The sequence below is a fragment of the Dama dama genome, chromosome 33 (genome assembly GCF_033118175.1).
Source record: "Dama dama isolate Ldn47 chromosome 33, ASM3311817v1, whole genome shotgun sequence".
Classification (NCBI taxonomy): Eukaryota; Metazoa; Chordata; class Mammalia; order Artiodactyla; family Cervidae; genus Dama; species Dama dama.
This window is the reverse complement of record NC_083713.1, coordinates 61,128,001-61,148,078: the sequence shown is the minus strand read 5'-3', so window position 1 is coordinate 61,148,078 and position 20,078 is coordinate 61,128,001. Positions and strand designations below refer to the sequence as shown.

Genomic DNA, 20,078 nt, shown 5'->3' with positions numbered 1-20,078 from the left:
TCAAATTATATCACTTGTGTGTTTTAACTTACCTGGTATCCATAACACCATGTGGACCAATAGTCAATGGGAGATATAGGCAAACATGAACAATAATGTTTGCGTATCACTTCATTCAGGTGATAATCTTAATTCTTGGAGTTATGGTAAAATCCCGAAAGATATATAAAGATATTATGCAAACAAGAGAACTACTTTTATCTTAAGAAGAATTGAAGCCCTGATAATGTTCATTTTCATAATGTACATTTTTCCACTGCTTAAAAAAGATGCTGGAATTATTAGCTTGAATATACAAATAAAAATAAACATAGCTTAGATATAGGAATAAATGCTATGTGAAATGCAACAAACTATTATTCTTTATAATGATGAGAAAAATTAGCATTCCTGAAGCCTGATCTCCCTTTCATAAAACTTTTCACCTCTGGACCATAATAGGAAATATCCACACTTGTTATGAATGTACTTTATATTTTTCTTAGCAAAGGAGCATTAGAATTGAGACTGACGACTACCAAATACATTATTAAAGGCTATTTAGACATGAAAGGTTGGATTATATGTTCAAATAGCCCTCTGCTTCCTTATCTAGCCTTATGATTACATTGAATGATAGTTTTTTTATAAAAGTTTCTGAGCGCATCAGCTTATACAAATATTAACTGAATGATATTTTGTGACCAGAAAAACCACAGAGTCAAAAGGTTATAGTTTAAAGCATAATGCACAAATACATATGTATTTGTTTGATAATTTTCATAAGACTAAAATATTATTACAGTGAATAACCTATGGTGTTAACTCGTTTTTGCAACAGAGAAAAATGAATTGCACAGATGTTTTCCCTAACACACACACACATACATGCCCACACGTAAGGACATTGCTAATTACTTTTTGCACTTATAATGAGGCTAGAGACTTAACAGCCTAGTTTTAATTCTTACTGTATGTCTCCAAATGATCCTGCTAAAGAAGAGGAGGTTGCATTGACTTAAGTAAAGTTAATTAAAATTCTTGAGGTTAATGAGATTAATTGAGCTAAGAAAATAATACCTAGTGTCCAGTGAAGCACATAGTGAGATTATCAGCTTTGCGCTTTCAAAAAGTATGCTTTTGCTCTTTTTTTATGTGAAAGCTGTTGCAGAGAAAAAAAAAATTCCCTGCTATTTGTTAAATCCTTTAGATGAGGGTAATGACAATAGGAAAAGAAAATATCCTAAAGAAAGAGTGGCCTTCAGAGTAGAAAAAAGAGAAGAGTGTATCCATAGACTGGATGGGCGTAACAAGATGTATTTGATACTCTAAACCCATTGTTCTGGGATGCACAGAACTCCTTGCAGTTCTTTGCTTCCCAGGGTTGGTGTTCTGGTTTCCTTGTAATTGTATAGGTGAGACTGTTACCATTGTATGAGTAATAGAACTGATCACATCAGAAGATGAGGACTAGCTAGGGTGCAACTCAAACAGGAGTGAGCGCTTGAGAGCTTGTTGGGATATGTGGTTTTGTTTCACTACTCTTTTTCTTTTTTCCCCAGTTGCAATGTGTGAAAAAAATAATAAAGATTAAAATCACATAACTCAGAACCTTCCAAAGGTCATGTAAGGCACTTTCTGCCTTTCATGAGAAAACCCTGGGTCTTTGGTGAGATACAGTAATGGGGAGCTCCATTAACACATTGAATGTTTACAAAGTTGGAAGGCTGGGATGGCCCCTCATTCCCCGGGTTGAACGACTGTGTCTACCTCATGATTATGGGCACATAACTGAGAAATGGCAGACCCCTATAGATAAATTTGATGCATTTCGACACAGGAATGGAAGCCTCCAGGGCAACCAGGAGGCAATTGTGGAATACTCGAGTGCAAGTTCAGGAAAAATATATGTGTTGAAATGAAATGCATTCACCCTTTTAGCAATAGTATTGCCAATCTAGGATCAGAGTGTTATATAACAGTATAAATTATGACAAAAGGCAAGAAGCCATACTCTGTTTACTAGCTAAAATGTGAATCCATATGTTACCCTAGTTTTTAAGGTTTCAATTTTATTTTGGAAATGACTGGATAAATTTGCCTTATTTCCCCAGGGATTTGTCTTCAGGCTCCAATAGCATAGAATGCTTTTCAATCATTCAGTTAGTATTACCAAATATTTACACAGCATTAAGATCTGGCATTTTTTAGGAAATGATATGAGGTGAAATTCTACCATGAAGGCATTAAAAATTAGTATCTATATAACACATGCCTACATGCATGTGCGTACACACACACACACACGCGCGCACACAGAGAAAACCAGCAGTGCAACAGATATCAAAAACCTTCTTTTAGTCAGTGTCAATAAACGATAAATAAAATAAACATTATGTTTCTTAGGAGTGGAAGGCACATAAGTTGCTAATGGTCAAGGAGAGTATTCTTGATGATTCAGAGATAATTTATGAAAATTGAGAATGTGATCCTGGGAGGGGTAAACATCATGTAAATTGAAAGGAAGAGGTAAATGAACCTTTAAGGAAATTGATGTTTTCTAAATAAACCTTATTGGCAGAAGAAATGAACACAAGGTTTCACTAGCAAGAGAATATTTGGCTCTTATCAGACCAGAAATCACACTTCAGGAAAGCCCTTAGTTCATGACCTCTATAAAAGCAAGATAACCTGAGTTTGACCTTTGTCCCTGAGGGGATGATAGTGTTTCTTTCTTATGGACTTAGACAAAGAACACTGATAAAGGGGACCATGATAGGAAGAATTGATATGATGCCCACTGAGTATTTATTGTGTGTGATGCTAGTACATCATAAATTTAGAAGTAGGCTATATCAGTTCCCCAAAAGAGATTAACACCCTACTTACACAAAAATAAAAACCAAAACAAGGGACACAAGGACACTTTGGGAGGTGTGGGGTAGGTCCATCACCTTGCTCATAGACGTGGTAACACAGGGGTTCGCATAAATTCAAACTCATCAAATTAAATGGGTGCAGTCCTTTCCATATCAGGTATACACAGAGGTAAAGAATCTGCCTGCCAATGCAGGAGATGCAAGAGATGCCAGTTCAGTCCCTGGGTTGGGAAGATCCCCTGGAGAAGGAAGTGGCAGCCCACTCCAGTATTCCTGCCTGGGAAATCCCATGGACAGAGGAGCCTAGCAGGCTATAGTCCATGGGGTTGCAAAGAATTGGACATGAGTGAGCACACACACACACACACAGCAACATAACAATATACCTCAATAAAGGTATATTTAAAAGTTGAAGAAGAGATTAACACCTACTTCTAACTGAAATGAACAAAGTCTCTGCAGAATAAACCACCCTCTCCAGAAAGCCTGAAGCCAAGCCCCACCATAGGCATTTCTGAGCTGTTTGTGATGTCTGCACATGTCCTGGCTGGGTTCTCTGTACCCTCAAGCTCTGCTGTCCCCCTGGGAACACAGGAGACTGACATGTTTCAAGTTGCACTTCTGTTTCCAGACAGATACCAGGAGAGATTAAAGGGGAGATGGAATAAATAGCAATCCAATTTAATTTTAGTAGCTTTCAAGGGATGAATAAGGAACTTGGGAATGAGTTTAGTACTTTTTGCTAGTTCTACTAAAGCATGACATCAGTTTTCCTTACCAGAATAGCTTGTTTAAATAATACTCTATGCTCTAAAGACACTGGTTTTTCTTTCTATTGTTATGTTCATTGAATTGACCTATTTGATAGACAGTTTTTGTGTGTGTATATTAAGGATGATTAATAATAAGGCCACTAATAATTACTTTGTTGAAAAATTCCTTTTCTGTGAGTATATACATTCCCATTTTGTTTTCAAGTATTATATGCTTCTATATATTATTATACAAGTATAATAAAATAATGCAAAGGGACTGATGATGAAAATTGGCGATACCTTCCTCCACTTAGCATCCCACATCCCAAACACAACCCCTTCTTAATGATTTTTGTGTTTCATTTCTTCCTTTCTCTATCTTTATTTTGACTGGGTAAGTGTTCACATGGTTCATAAATTATAACAAAATACAAGGAGACAAATAATATACAACGATGAATGGCCTTGCACTCAACCCTGCTCTCATCCATCCCCTTCCTGCCTCCTGTTCTGCCCCTGGCAACCACTTTATTACTTTCTTGTGCTAAATCGCTTCAGTCATGCCCATCTCTTTGCAATCCTGTGAACCTTTGTCCGTGGAATTCTCCAGGCCAAGAATTCTGGAGTGGAGTGCCATGCCCTCCTCCAGGGAATCTTTCCGACCAAGGGATCAAACCCGCATCTCTTATGTCTCCTGCATTGACAGATGTGCTCTTTACCACTAGCGCCATCTAGAAAGTCCTTATTGCTTTCTTATCTACCTCCATTGCAGATATGGCGTTATGGCAACCAACCACCAAGTGTATGTCCTTACCCTCCTCCCTTTCTGAGGCTTTAGTCTCTAGGTCAAGAGACATGAAGTTTGTATTACGCTCTGCCTCCTGCTCTGAGTCCGTGGGCAAGTAGCTTCTCCTGGATCTTTCTTCTCATGTCTATAAAAGGAGCAACAGGGTCTCAGTGGTTTTAGTTCTGAGATCCTATGGTTCTATATCCAACTGCTTACTTTCTCCAGCAGACATTGATCGAGTCTTTTACATTGGCAGATGCCCGGAATCTACTCGGCCAGAAACTGTACGTGCTTGCCTGCTCCCGTGCAAAAAAGACTGTCTTGTGACCGCTTTCAGCGAGTGGACTCCCTGCCCAAGGCTGTGCCCACCAGGTAGGTGGATGCTCTTTCCTTAGTGCTCTCTGCTTCCTGACCACTTGATTGCCTCCTTCACTATTGAGTCTGTGAGAGATGGGGGAGCAAGGGCTCCCTTCTTTTCCTTTTGCTTATAACCCAGGGAATGAAGTTTGTAAAATTTGTAAGTGAAGTCTTAGATTTCTAGAACAAATTATGATTTGGCAGGGAAAATATATTTGGTTGTTCTATGCCATGATTTTACAGGTGTGTGGTGTAGGAGTTCTTGTCTTTTGTTAACACTGTTGTGGTATTTTGAACAGCCATTTAAATGTGGTTTCTTATAAAGCATGAATACCATCACAATTTATTTGTGGATCCTGTGTGCTTAAGCCTGACTCCAGGTATCTTCATTAGAATGCAGGGCCTTAAGCCCTATGCATACATCACTGATAAATATAAGCCTGTGAAAGAAGAGGGGCCGATACATTAAAAAGTATTGAACAGGTGCAGAAGTCAGAACTATGTGATTTATATTTCTTTACTCTTAATGGTGATGCTTTATACACTTGGATATATTTGGAATGCTATGATCCAGGATATTTAATAGCTAAGTCCTGACAAACACAGAGGAGCACTTTTGTAAAATGACTGCTTGTCTTAGAATGGGTCTTCTCCCCCACACCTATTTCAGTTCCCTGATGAGCTAGTCCTGTGGAGATACAAGAACTCCTAGTTCTAAGGCCCTGTTTTGACCTAAGACCTGGAATTAATAACTTGGTCCCTTTTCCATAGTCTCATACTCTTATCTTGGGTCCTATGGATCTCACTATTGCCAGAGTAAGAAAAGGCACACTCAGGAGAAGGAAGGATGGAAGAGTATTAACCCTAGTGCTCAAAGCAAAGTGGGTCCCATTCATACCCCGCTGGCCTTGTCTTGGAAATAACATCCTCTCATTCAGGGCCTGGCTCTTCCTGTGTCTCTGCATTAGCCTCCTGGAAGAAGGGAAAGGAAAGCATGCCGTTCTGCACGGACAGAACCTGCCGCAAATACTGAGCTTATTAATATGCTTCCCCAGAAGTCCAGCCTTGTGCATCTAGGATCCCCCGGCTGTTCTTTGACTTACACATCTTCACGGCAGTGACATGATGTTACAGCATACACTGACACAGATCTGTCTGCCACTTCAAACCACCTCTCCGTGATTGGCAGAGGGGCAGTGACAGCTCTTGAAGGTTATCATCATCAATGCCTTATTTGCACTGGTGAGGTACCCACATAAAGTTTTTCTGACTGTTCCATTTCATCTTTTTAATGATCTTCTGTCACAGTGTTAACAGAGTAGCATCCAGTAAATGCTGCTTATGGGTAGAATCAGAACTAAACGTATTGAATATAGAAGAGCTTGGAAAATACAGTGGGATATTTATCTGATCTTTTGACGGGTGGAGACAGCAATTTCTTTTAGGAACTCTCCAAAACTTGTTTTCCTAAATAAAAATTCAAAGTAATTGAGCTGGATGAACAGGGTTTGTGGAGTAGCCAGGGGACTGTTATTTCCAAACAGAATGGCACAGAAAACTGTGATCTCTGTTCTAAACCATTTGAAAGGCAGCATCTAGGAGGATGGATTTTGAAATTTTAATAGTAATGTACCTGAATAACATTCAAGCTTTTAAAGATAAGTCTTGAAGAAATGCAGGAAGATAAAATAATATATGAAGATGGAGGTTTATTGAAATGCAGCTGTTTCTTTTAGCTTCTGTCTCATAAGAGATTAGCATAATTCCTCTGTTAAATGGCTTTAAGAAAGGAAAAGGTTGAATTAAAAATAATACCCTACTGACAGCCAGATATTGGTGTTAGAGCTGTCAAGGTCCCTTGACACTTAAGGAGGCATATTAGTTTTGTTGAGTCTGTGTGCCCCGGTGGCCAGAGATTACTTTAGCTGCTGCTATTGCATGTGTTCTGTTAGTACTTTTGAGAAAATTCTCTCTGCTTCATGAGCATCTTCTCCTCACACTGTGTAAGGATGGAGGAGTCATAAGCCGTTTGAAATAATTGCTCTTCCAGCAATTTCAGATTTTACTCCAACTTCCAGAGATTCAATTAGTTATTTAAATGGTTGGCATTATAATGAAAGTAGTTCTAAGCCTCTGTGGTCTCTTTTTAGCCTCCAATTTTTCAAGTCTAGATAATTCTTTTCACAGCCAGACAGTCAGGGGACCTGGAGAAGCACAGATTCAATTTTCAGATTTCTTTCAGCTTCAATCCTATTTACCCTGATGTTTAGTTCATACTTTGGGACCAATATATTATTAAATAACTGTGGGTTAATTAGAGGAGGCTATGATAGGGAGGATATTGGAGGAACTGGAACTGTTAATTCTATGGTTTTCAAATTGTGTTGACTCTAAATCACCTTGAAGCATTATGAAAATGCAGGTTTTCAGCTCCATGGCTAGAAATTCTGATTCAGTAAGTATGGGATGTTTCTAAAAATCTGTGCTCTAAGAAGTCAACAGCTGAATGGTGATGCATTATAGTTTCACCCTTAAGATAAAAAAAGGGTCATATATCTGTGAACAAATGCTACTTGAACTCTAGGCACACAGCCTGTTTTTCAGCTTCCTGAATCACCATGTTCTTCCCAGATCAAGCATGGTGGAGTATGAGAGCTAAGAACAGAGGTGCTGGAAGCAGATGGCTAGAGCTGAGCTCCAAGTTTTGCTCCGTGACAGTGGATGCATTCCTTAATCTCTCTGTGCCTCAGTTTCCTTACCTGTAGAACAGGGTTTATAACTGTACCTACCGAAAAGGAAAATACTTCGAGCCCACACTGCCTTGAATGGAGTAGGCATGGGGCAAGTATTTCTGTCATTGTTCCAAGCCTCTGCATCTACCTTGTGGGGTGCTGGAGCTGTGTTCAGCTGCCTCTCCTTGGTCCTCCAAACTCTGTATCAGCACGGAACTGCTGTAGCAGCCTTTTTTGAGGAAGGTTATGTTCATCTTCCTGACTTCATTAGACCCTCCCCATCCATCTCCCTATCCACATTAACTAGATCATCCCATAGCATCCTACATATCCCCTTTATGATGCTCTTATACTTATCCTTCATGCTAATGTTGCCTTCCTAGACTGTAAGTCCACAAGTGCAGGGACCACTTCTGTCGTCTTCACCACTAGGTCATTTAAACCTGGCATAGTGTATGGTATAGTTGTCACTGAATAAATTTTTTGAAGGGACAGATGTGCTGTAAAGAAAGAGGAAAGTGTGTCTTTGAATCCAGGTCGTAGATTCTCTGTCCTTGAGAATGTCCTACAAAACGTAATTTGGAAAATAATGTTTTAAAGCAATACTTACCAAATGTAAATGCTTATACAAGTCCCCAGAGGATCTTATTAAAATATTATGTAAGTTCTAATTCAGTAGACCTGGACAGGACCTGGAATTAGACCTTGGTGTAAGCTCCCAGGTGATACCTGTATGTTGATTACAAAACTCCATAGGTAAGGGTAGGGTAGGTTAGACATTTTTGACCAAGGAAATGACCTGATAAAGTGAAAAATGTAGACTAGGGACAGACTAAAAGGTGGGGACACTGGTAGGGTGGGTTAAGGGGTGGAAAGAAGTGATTTAGCCTAAGTGGAAAGATGAGAATAGGATGAGGGTGGCAACTCAACTGGTGAGGATGGAGGATGCGAAGATGGATGAATATGAGAAGAGTTTACTTTCCTACCCCCAAATTTGCCTACACAATGGGATCATTTAGAGATCTCTAAAATGTCCCGATGCATGGCTCCTAGTGCAAGACATTACAATTTAATAAGTTTTTTCTATGACCAAGGAAATCACATGATTACATAGCTCCAAAACCAAATCCATTCTAAACCTCTCAGAAAGCCAAGGTGGCTTCCTAAGGGCAGACTGTCCCCAGAGTGATTTGGGTCTTAACAATGGATAAGTTGTATCAGGTTTTATTTGGTCCTGGCTGGGTTTATGATCCAGATTCTTACAACTTAAGAGTATTCTTAAGCCATGAATCATCTCCAGCTTGTAACTAGTCATGCTTCCTGTCTTTTTACTCCTGCTCATCTGAGTATCTCCTTAAAGGATTAATGGTAGTCCCACATTCTTCTAAGAAAATCAAATAGCTATCAAGCTGTGGTCTTATTGTGGACTCTCCAAATTTTAAGTCCCAGTAAAAACATTAGCCAAATAATCAAGAACCACTGGTGACATTCTTGTTAATTTCTCTATTCTTCCTTCTGTCTGTAAAGCAAGTCAGTCAGTTCAGTTGCTCAGTCATGTCTGACTTTTTGTGACCCCATGGACTGCAGCACCCAAGCCTTCCCAGTCCATTACCAACTCCCAGAGCTTGCTCAAACTCATGTTCTTCAAGATGGTGATGCCATCTGACATCTCATCCTCTGTCATCCTCCTCCTGCCTTCAATCTTCCCCAGCATCAGGGTCTTTTCCAATGAGTCAGTTCTTTGCATCAGGTGGCCAGAGCATTGGAGTTTCAGCTTCAGCATCAGTCCTTCCAATGTATATTCAGAATTGATTTCTTTTAGGATTGATTGGTTTGATCTCCTTGCAATCCAAGGAACTCTCAAGGGTCTTCTCCAACACCACAGTTCAAAAGCATTGATTCTTCAATGCTCAACTTTCTTTACGGTGCAACTCTCACATCCATAGATGACTACTGAAAAAAAATTTGACTAGATGAAACTTTGTGGGTAAAGTAATGTCTCTGCTTTTTAATATGCTGTCTAGGTTTGTCATAGCTTTTCTTCTAAGGAGAAAGTGTCTTTTAATTTCATGGCTGCAGTCACCATCTGCAGTCACCATTTGCAGTGATTTTGGAGCCCAAGAAAATAAAGTCTGCCACTGTTTCCATTATTTCCCCATCTATTTGCCATGAAGTGATGGGACTGGATGCCATGATCTTAGTTTCTTGAATGTTGAGTTTTAAGCCAACTTTTTCACTCTCCTCTTTCACTTTCATCAAGAGGCTCTTTAGTTCCTCCTTGTTTTTTGTCATAAGTGTGGTGTCATCTGCATATCTAAGGTTATTGATATTTCTTCCAGCAATCTTGATTTCAGTTTGTGCTTCATCAAGTCTGGCATTTCTTATGATGTACTCTGCATGTAGTTAAATAAGCAAGGTGACAATATACAGCCTTGATGTACTCCTTTCCCAATTAGGAACCAGCCCATTGTTCCAAGTCTGATTGTAACTGTTGCTTCTTGATCTGCATACAGATTTCTCAGGAGGCATGTAAGTTTATCTGGTATTTCCATCTCTTTGAGAATTTTCCACAGCTTGTTGTGATCCACAAAGTCAAAGGCTTTAGTGTAGTCAGTGAAGCAGAAGTAAATGTTTTTTCTAGAATTCTCTTGCTTTTTCTATGATCCAGTGGATGTTGGCAATTTGATCACTGGATCCTTTGCCCTTTCTAAATCCAGCTTGAATATCTGGAAGTTCTTGGTTCACATATTGCTGAACCCTAGCTTGGAGAATTTTGAGCATTACTCTGCTAGCATGTGAGATGAGTGCAATTGTGCAGTAGTTAGAACATCTTAGGCATTGCCTTTCTTTGGGATTGGAATGAAAACTGCCCTTTTCTAGTCCTGTGGCCACTGCTGAGTTTTCCAAATTTGCTGGCATATTGACTGCAGCACTTTCACAGTGTCATCTTTTAAGATTTGAAATATCTCAGCTGGAATTCCATCACCTCCAGTAGCTTTGTTTTTCATGCTAAGGCCCGCTTGACTTTGCCCTCCAGGATGTCTGGCTCTAGGTGAGTGATCACACCATCATGGTTATCTGGGTCATTAAGATCTTTTTTGCATAGTTCTTCTGTGTATCCTTGCTGCCTCTTCTTAATATTTTCTGCTTCTCTTAGGTCCATACCATTTATGTCCTTTATTGGACCCATCTTTGAATGAAATGTTCCCTCAGTATCTCTAATTTTCTTGACGAGATCTCTAGTCTTTCCCATTCTATTGTTTTCCTCTGTTTCTTTGCATTGATCACTTAGGAAGGCTTTCTTATATCCTTGCTATTCTTTGAAACTGCATTCATTCAGATCAATATATCTTTCCATTTCTCCTTTGCTTTTCACTTCTCTTTTTTTCTCAGCTATTTGTAAGGCAAAAAACAACCATTTTGCCTTTTTGCATTTTTTCTTCTTGGGATTGGTTTTGATCACCACCTTCTGTAAAATGTCAGGAACCTCTGTCCATAGTTCTTCAGGCACTCTATCTATCAGATCTAATCCCTTGAATATATTTGCCACTTCTACTCTATAATCATAAGGGATTTGATTTAACTCCTACCTGAATGGTCTATTGGTTTTCCCTACTTTCTTCAATTTAAGTCTGAATTTTGCAATAAGGAGCAAAATAAAGCAAATGCCTGAATAAATATTCAATATTATTTGCTTAATAATAGCTGCAATTTATTGTAGAGGTTCTCAGACCCAGGCCTGCCCTGGTGGCTCAGACTGTAAAGAATTTGCCTGCAGTGCAGGAGATCTGAGTTTGATCCCTGGGTTGGGAAGATCCCCTGGAGAAGGGAATGGCTACTCATTCCAGTATTCTTGCCTGGAGAATTCCATGGACAGAGGAGCCTAGCGGGCTACAGTCCATGGGGTTGCAAAGAGTTGCACATGACTGAGGGACCATCACATTCTTTTCATTTCTCAGACCTGTGAGGTTTTGTTTTGTTTTGTTTTTCAATGAACAACTGTCTGAGACTCATCTCATCCCACGTTAGAATCTCTTCATGTTAAAGGGACGTTAGCAATTTTAAAACCTACCGTTTGTGACACCTGTAATGGGGCAAGGATGACACACACTCATTTAGTACTTTATCCTTACAGGGTATCTTCAAATACATTTTAGCCTATCATTGATAATTGCCTGGTTAGCCTTTAGAAATTAATTATCTTGGCCAATGATCTCATAACCATCACACTTAATGTTTTTACTTTAAAGTCACAAATTAGGACTGATTTTCCAAAATTTCTCTCCAGTTACCTTTAAAGAGTTTCACTTTAAAGTTTCAACATTTAATAATACAAATATCAGACAGGTAATAAAATTAATATAATGCTAATAGAAAATATTACTGATTAATAGAATGCAGTCTTATGCAGCCATCACCAAGTAAAAATGATCATCAGCTCATGGCCACCCTTGTTTTGCTTGTATTACTGTTACCCCTCTTTTCATTGCCAGTGGATAATTTTGTGATGATTCTGAGATGTGTATATCACTTCCATGGAAGGTAAAAATATGTAAGTGGTAATGTTATTTGACAGTTTGGTAGATAAACTGTGGCATATTCAAAATAGCTTTTCTTATATATTTCTAGAAACTATGGCGCTAGTGATTATTTGTAAATTTATAGTAATTTTAATAATGTAAAGCTGAGGGAACTCCTTTAACTTTCCTCTCTAAGGGGCAAGCTGGTGAGCAGTGTCATGGTAACTGGAAGACCGAAGGCAAACTACTGCTGGGATTTGCTAGGACATTTCGTTTGGTGGGATCTTTTGCTCTTGCATCAGACCTCCTGGAGTTACTGTCATTACCAATGACAGTATTGTTTTTTTCCAATGTGCAGGTGGTGTGCTATATAGCAGTTAAGAGCATGGACTCTCAAGTTAGACTCCCTTGATTCCATGCCAATTTCTACTGTACAAGTCACTTTAGACTCACTTTCAGTTTTGTTGTGTTTCAACTTTCTCCCTTCTAAAATGAGATAATATCGACACCCAATTCATAGCCTGGTTATGAGGATTAAATGAGACTGGGACACATGGCAGAAACGTCAGTGGTGATGATGATGTAAGTTCCTTAAAATCTGGTAACGTGTCTTTCATTATGCTGTTACCCTGCAGTGTCCCGTCATCCATGTGCTAGTGTTATGGCACTTATTTCCTGTCTGTGTTTTTCTCGGACAGATTATAACATCCAGAGGGCACATCATGGGCCTTCAGTAAGTGTTGTTGAATGAATGAGTGAATAAACTCCATCTTTCCCATTACCAGTTTTAATTCCTAAAGATGTTGCTTCCAATTAATTGAAGCCAAAGCACTAACAGGTTGTTCAGTTAGTCCAGGCCAAATAGGAGAAAAGGTATTGGTCATTCAGAATGTCAGATCCATCAGAAGTCACATTCTGTCCACTCAAAGGCATACTAGCATCAACCTCTGTCTTTATTTATTCTTTTCATACAGATGTGGTCCCCTCCTTCTACCCATAGGCTCATACATACTTTTTTAAAATTAATTAATTTTCTTTAATTAGAGGCTAATTACTTTACAGTATTGTGGTGGATTTTGCCATACATTGACAGGAATCAGCCACGGGTGTACATGTGTCCCCCCTCCCACCTCCCTGCCCATCCCATCCCTCTGGGTTATCCCAGTGCACCGGCTTTTGTCCTTCTGGAAAATAAAAGATGGAATGCTTATTTACACCCAAGTAATGGTGTTTGCATAATCAAAGGTATGGGGCCTGGTACACCAACCCCCAAAATAAGGTTGAAGGCAATATAATGATCTAATGGCTATTTTAAGAAAGTGACTTAGTCCAAATCTAAGTTACAACCCCTATAAATTTTGGATGTTTTCTATTTCCAAGTGTTTTTGATAAAATAAGATGTGTATCTCACATATACATACCAATCCACAACCCAATACCCAGAGTATAGGTGCCTTTGTTTTTATAAAGGCTCCACTGGGGGAGGCTGTGCCCCCTTTAGTGTATAATTTAAAGCCCATAGATAACTACCTAACCTGGTACTAAATAAATATTCTTGAAAATTTAGCAGGAGAAATGACACCCAGGCTTGTAGAAATTATAGTTCTCAATCATCCTCCTGCCAAAGCGAGGGGTTCTGCTGATAAAATTCATAAAAGACACTTTCCCTCAATTCATACATAGGAAAAAGAGAGATGCATTAATTATATTATTTTTTTCCTCGCCTGTGTGTTTGTGTTTCCTTAAAAATTGGCACCTTCTGTCTGTCCCTATTAAAAGTCTGTATGTGATAGATTTGATTTGGCAGAAAAAAATCAGGTTTGGCAAAAAGAAAAAAATTTTTAGTACAATTCCCTAGAGCCCTATGATCATCCAGTTGTGGAAGAACACCTTTGGGTTATAAGGAGAAATGCTGCTTAGAGGGCAGGGCTTGTAATTGGCTTTACCTGCATCCCCCACTCAGAGGAAATTTTAGTTGAGAGCTGAGATAATATGAGATAAAATTATGAGATAATTTTAATAGAAGAGCTGACAGGGAGGCCTTCTCAGTCCATACTCTTCCTCCTACCCCCTACTCACTCTTCTTTCTGGACCACAGATAAATGTATATTTACAGGAACTTGGCGTTCACAGTATCTCTACTGAGATTTATCTTTGTCTCCTCCAGTGGCCCCAGGTATGCATGTGTCCTCAGTCGCTAATTCCTGTCCAACTCTTTTTCAACTCCATGAACTATAGCCCACCAGGCTTCTCTGTTCATGGTATTTCCCAGGCAAGAATACTAGAGTGGGTTGCCATTTTCTTCTCCAGGGGATCTTCCTGACCCAGGGATCGAACCCACATTTCATGTATTGGCAGGCGGACTTTTTTGTTTGTTTTTTGTTTGTTTGTTTTGTTTGTTTTTTTATGAGCCACCTGGGAAACCCTTGGCCCCAGGAGGTAGATTCAATTGTATGTGATTGACAGGTGAGGAATGCCTAGTTTAAAAAGATGAGGTAACTGATCTGAGGTTACCCAGCATGTCAGAAGCAGAGCCAGGGTTGGAAGTGAGATTTCTCTGACTTAAGGGACTGCCTGTTTCCATCCCACAACAAGCCCTGTTTTCACAGGCGCACAGCTTATCTTGCTTGTTTACTAGCAACTGAAGAATTCAAAGCCGGATATCCTCAAACCTATGGCACAGGCTCTGTACAGCACAGATCTGCCCCATAGGGCTTTCACTTGTCCTTTCTCATTGACCATCAGGACAGTTTCATGATAAAGGAGCAGCTGTTGTGTTAGTCCTGTTTCATAAAAGAAGCAGTGGGATCTTCAAGGGAAGCACTCCTGGTCACCTGGTTCAATGTGAGCAGACACTGAGTCAAGATAATTATTTTTTTAACTTTGTATTTTATTTTAATTGCAGGCTAATTACTTTATTATTAAAACCACTAATATTGTAGTGGGTTTTGCCATACATTGACATGAAACAGCCATGAATTTACATGTGTTCCCATCCTGAACCCCCCTCCCACCTCCCTCCCCATCCCATCCCTCTGGGTCATCCCAGTGCACCAGCCCTGAACACCCTGTCTCATGCATCGAATCTGGACTGGCGATCTGTTTCACATATAATATACATGTTTTGATGCTGTTCTCTCAGATCAACCCACCCTCGTCTTCTCCCACAGAGTCCAAAAGACTGTTCTATACATCTGTGTCTCTTTTGCTGTTTTGCATGTAGGGTTATCGTTACCATCTTTCTAAATTCTATATATATGCGTTAGTACACAGTATTGGTGTTTTTCTTTCTGGCTTACTTCACTCTGTATAATAGGCTCCAGTTTCATCCACCTCATTAGAACTGATTCAAATGTATTCTTTTTTAATGGCTGAGTAATATTCCATTGTGTATATGTACCACAACTTCCTTATCCATTCGTCTGCTGATGGGCATCTAGGTTGCTTCCATGTCCTGGTTATTATAAACAGTGCTGTGATGAACATTGGGGTACATGTGTGTCTCTTTCAATTCTGGTTTCCTCAGTGTATATGCCCAGCAGTGGGATTGCTGGGTCATATGGCAGTTCTATTTCCAGGTTTTAAGGAATCTCCACACTGTTCTCCATAGCGGCTGTACTAGTTTGCATTCCCACCAACAGTGTAAGAGGGTTCCCTTTTCTCCACAACCTCTCCAGCATTTATTGTTTGTAGATTTTTGGATAGCAGCCATTCTGACCCGCGTGAGATGGGACCTCATTGTGGTTTTGATTTGCATTTCTCTGATAATGAGTGATGTTGAGCACCTTTTCATGCATTTGTTAGCCATCTGTAGGTCTTCTTTGGAGAAATGTCTGTTTAGTTCTTTGGCCCATTTTTTGATTGGTTCATTTATTTTTCTAGAATTGAGCTGCAGGAGTTGCTTGTATATTTTTGAGATTAGTTCTTTATCAGTTGCTTCGTTTTCTATTATGTTCTCCCATTCTGAAGACTGTCTTTTTACCTTGCTTATAGTTTCCTTCGTTGTGCAAAAGCTTTTAAGTTTAATTAGGTCCCATTTGTTTATTTTTGCTTGTATTTCCATTACTCAGGGAGGTGGGTCATAGAGGATCCTGCTGTGATTTATGTCAGAGAGTGTTTTGCCTATGTTTTCCTCTAAAAGTTTTATAGTTTCTGGTCTTATGTTTAGATCTTTAATCCATTTTGAGTTTATTTTTGTGTTTGGTGTTAGAAAGTGTTCTAGTTTCATTCTTTTACAAGTGGTTGACCAGTTTTCCCAGTACCACTTATTAAAGAGATTGTCTTTTCTCCATTGTATATCCTTGCCTCCTTTGTCAAAGATAAGGTGTCCATAGGTGTGTGGATTTATCTCTGGGCTTTCTATTTTGTCCCATTGATCTATATTTCTGTCTTTGTGCCAGTACCATACTGTCTTGATGACTGTAGCTTTGTAGTAGAGTCTGAAGTCAGGCAGGTTGATCCCTCCAGTTCCATTCTTCTTTCTCATTGGCTATTTGAGGGTTTTTTTGTATTTCCATACAAATTGTGAAATTATTTGTTCTAGTTCTGTGAAAAATGCTGTTGGTAGCTTGATAGGGATTGGATTGAATCTGTAGATTGCTTTGGGAAATACCCAGTTTAAATCAAACTTGCTACATTGCTTTGCCTAGTGATCCTGTAAAGTTACAAAAAAAAAAAAAAGCCAGATAAATTCATACTCATCCCTAAAACCTATAACTCCTACACTGCTTTGCTTCATATCACTGCCTCTTCCTATAAAAGTAAAAATAGCTATAATTTATTGACATGTACAGTCCTTTTAAATATTTACCTCAATTCTATATGGAAAGGGCTATTACCACCCCATCTTACACAGGAGGAAACAGAGACTTAGATATGGATCCAAAGATTTCAAAACAAATAAATGGCAAACCATGTGGAATCCTAGACTCTTAGCCATTCATTCAGCAGTAAATAATTGCAGAACAATCACTGTGTCCCAAGCACTGTGCTAGGTACTGTGTGCATGTGTACCTAGAGTGGTGAGTGAAACACAGACAGCCCTGTCTTGTGGGTAGTGCTGAGTAGTGGAGCAATATAGAAGCATTGAACACATAGTTGCCTAGATGAATGTGCAGTTACAAAATACAGTAGGTGCTCTGCAGAAATGCAGGGACCTATGAGAAAAGGTAGTAAGGAAAATTAGAATTTCCTGTGTCTAGATTATCTTTCTCCTCATCTCTATTCATTGCCCATCTTACTAGATGTACAGCCCTGCTTGCTCCATAGAACTTGACCTGATCATCCTGCTGGAAATAATCACTTCTCACTCTTGAGTCTCATCACACTGTCTGAATGGCTTGCATTCTCACTATTGGTAAATGTGTTTCGTGTCCCTCTGAAGAAACATGAAGTCTGTGAAGGCTCAACCCTTTTCAGTGTCTATTCCTAAAGTGCCTGGTAATAAACTTAACAGAATAAAATTCAGTATATCTTTGATAAATAAATGGATGCCAGTTAGAACTTACTTGCTTCAGCAAACCTAACAGACTACTAAAAGGAATGATGATCTGCCTTTGCAATTAAATTTCTATTGTAACACATGATGATGCTGGCGATAGAAGATGTGGGAATTTGGAAATCAGATGTTGTAGGTTTCCTGGAAGATGGGGTTAAAATGGAAACATATCCCGTCTCTTTTATTCATTAATTCACTTGCTCACTCATTCAGTCACTCATTTTTTGTCTAGTAAGTCTGGGGTTTTGGCTATTAATATTTCAGTGAGTTTATATGAGTATCTTAAGGGAAGCAAGGGCTATTGGATTTCTAATTCCTAAAAGTATTTTCCTACTAGAACTCCGCACTTTAACCGAGGTCACCAACTGAGGCAAAATATCTAAGGAAATGCAATAAAGTCAGAGTCTTTTTAATATACAACCAAGGGCATAATGTTGAATTGCAAAAGTATAATCATTGCAGTCTTTCAGTGGCCTCAGTTGATTCAGAGATAAAACTTAGAATAGTTAGAATGTAGTTAGGTTTCTGAAGGTTTGGATAATATAATTCTAGCTCAGAATTATCTGGAATGCATGTTAAAACCCTAAGAGATTCCGATTTTGAAGTCAAGATTGAGAATTCCAAATCTTCCTATTTAAACAGACTGCCTAAATCATTTTAAGACACAGTAATGTTTGAGACCCACTGACCTGGGGAAACATTTAATTTAACTATGAGTCAATGGATTCTTTAAAAAATGGTGTACCTTGCCTGTACTATATTGTTCTAATCCAGTCTGTTTTGGTTTTCAAGGATCAGAGTTCTTTCTATAAAGCTTTCAGAGTGATAATAAGTACAAAGAGGCTTGTTGGGAAACTAGAACATGAAATCTCAACATATGTCCAAGTGTACATGTCAGAATTAGAAATGCAAACAGGAGCTGAGGGGCTTTGCTTCAACTCTCAGAGCCAGTGTGAGTCTCCCAGCTCTGCTTCTCTGTGTATCCCTGCTATTCTACCCATTCTAACAGGTGTCATTTGAAGCTCTGCTCTTCCAAGTAGGAGATATAGAGTCCCCAAATGAGTGTCTGCTCCTTACTCTAGAAAATGTAAGAACCCAGCATGACAGAAGCTTCCTTCCCTTCAGCATCTTTATTCAGCTTATTACCAAGCAAGAGTCTTTGTTGGCCCAGTTTGTGTCAGTTTGGTTCTTCTATCACACAGCAGCCCGTGGATTCATCATTCCCCTCAAGTCAGGAGCCTTCTGGAAGGGGAAGGCGACAGGAACTGACAGGGACAGTGATTGTTCACTGCTGAGACCAACCTCTCCAGGATACCCATTTAGCCCTTTGGGAGAGAATTCAGAACCTAACTTCCTCCCTTAGGTTGCTGTCCACCCCTCTCAGTGCTGAACTATAGGCAGAGGAGTAGCTGAACCTGCCAGCCTGCTTCAACTCCAAAAGTCATCCTTTTTTCACGTCAGAGTTTCACTTTGGGAAGAGAGCTGTTGTAAATTAAGTGGAAATACAGAGAAGGAAAATGAAACTGCAGGGAATATAAATGCAGTAGAATGACAGCTTCATGTAGAACAGAAACTGGGAGGAGAGAAGGCATTCACCCTGAATGTGATCTGGGCCAGAAATTTTACTTCAGACAAAATATGGAGTCTCCATGTACTTGAGTTCATATCAAAATGCTTATGCTATTATTCCTATCCATAGTCTATCATAAACAGCCTTGTCTTGGTTGTCTTTTTAAGAAAAGTTAACATACCATACAAAATCAAATCAATAAAAAATCAGATGAAAGAATCGAATGTAGATTTGATGCCTGAAGTTCTGTCTTTTATACCTGGAATCCACTGTTGTGCCTTCTAGTTTGCATTTAAAAGTTGCTTTCAAACACTGTTAATCTCCTTCATTCAACAGTCAGGCTACACTACCATAAATAAATCCTATGGTTCACATGGATATTCATAATGACTTATTGTTAGCCTTGGTGGCAAAAATCTGTGTTTCTTTGAAGGTGAGTGCTCTTTCTTTTCAATATGGTTTTACTTATGGCTGGTTTCTTTCTCACATATCTAGAATTCTCTGCAGACAAGACAATGCAACAATACAATATAATCCTTATTTGCCTATATAGGTGAATGAGTTGCCTTTCAGAAACCAAGGTACCCATTCTAATTAGTAGTTTATTTTTAGACTCTCAATGTACTTTCTACAAAGAAATAGAATAAATTGCTTTTGCTTTAGCTTGAGTATTACTTTCAGTTTATTAAATAGTTTTCTACAGTTAAAAAAGATAAATTAATTATTTTTTACTTCCTTGACTTTGGTCCAGTGTAAACGTGACTTTCAATGAGAGTGTGGAGTCAGGCTTTGACTCATTGGATTAGCTAATATGATGGTAGGTTTTTGAATGATTTAATTTGTATTACTAAAACAAAGCCTAAAGTTGAGTTAAATGTTGGGGTCTTAGTATATCAGTTTGGAGCTACAGGTTTTATAAGGGCATCAAACTATTTATGCATGGTAGCAAATCAGGAAGATATGAAATCCATACTCAAAATGAAGCAGGTGGTTAACGATTTG

The 20,078-nt window shown here is 39.0% G+C and overlaps 1 protein-coding gene across 1 annotated transcript in view; it reads left to right on the top strand.

Annotated features, from left to right (window-relative positions):
* The window catches only part of THSD7B (thrombospondin type 1 domain containing 7B), a 972,933-nt gene that overhangs the window by 529,415 nt on the left and 423,440 nt on the right, over positions 1 to 20,078 (top strand). Inside the window, exon 9 of the mRNA XM_061135120.1 lies at positions 4,657 to 4,772. Coding sequence (XP_060991103.1) covers positions 4,657 to 4,772 — 116 coding nt within the window. The remainder of the gene's footprint in view (positions 1 to 4,656; positions 4,773 to 20,078) is intronic.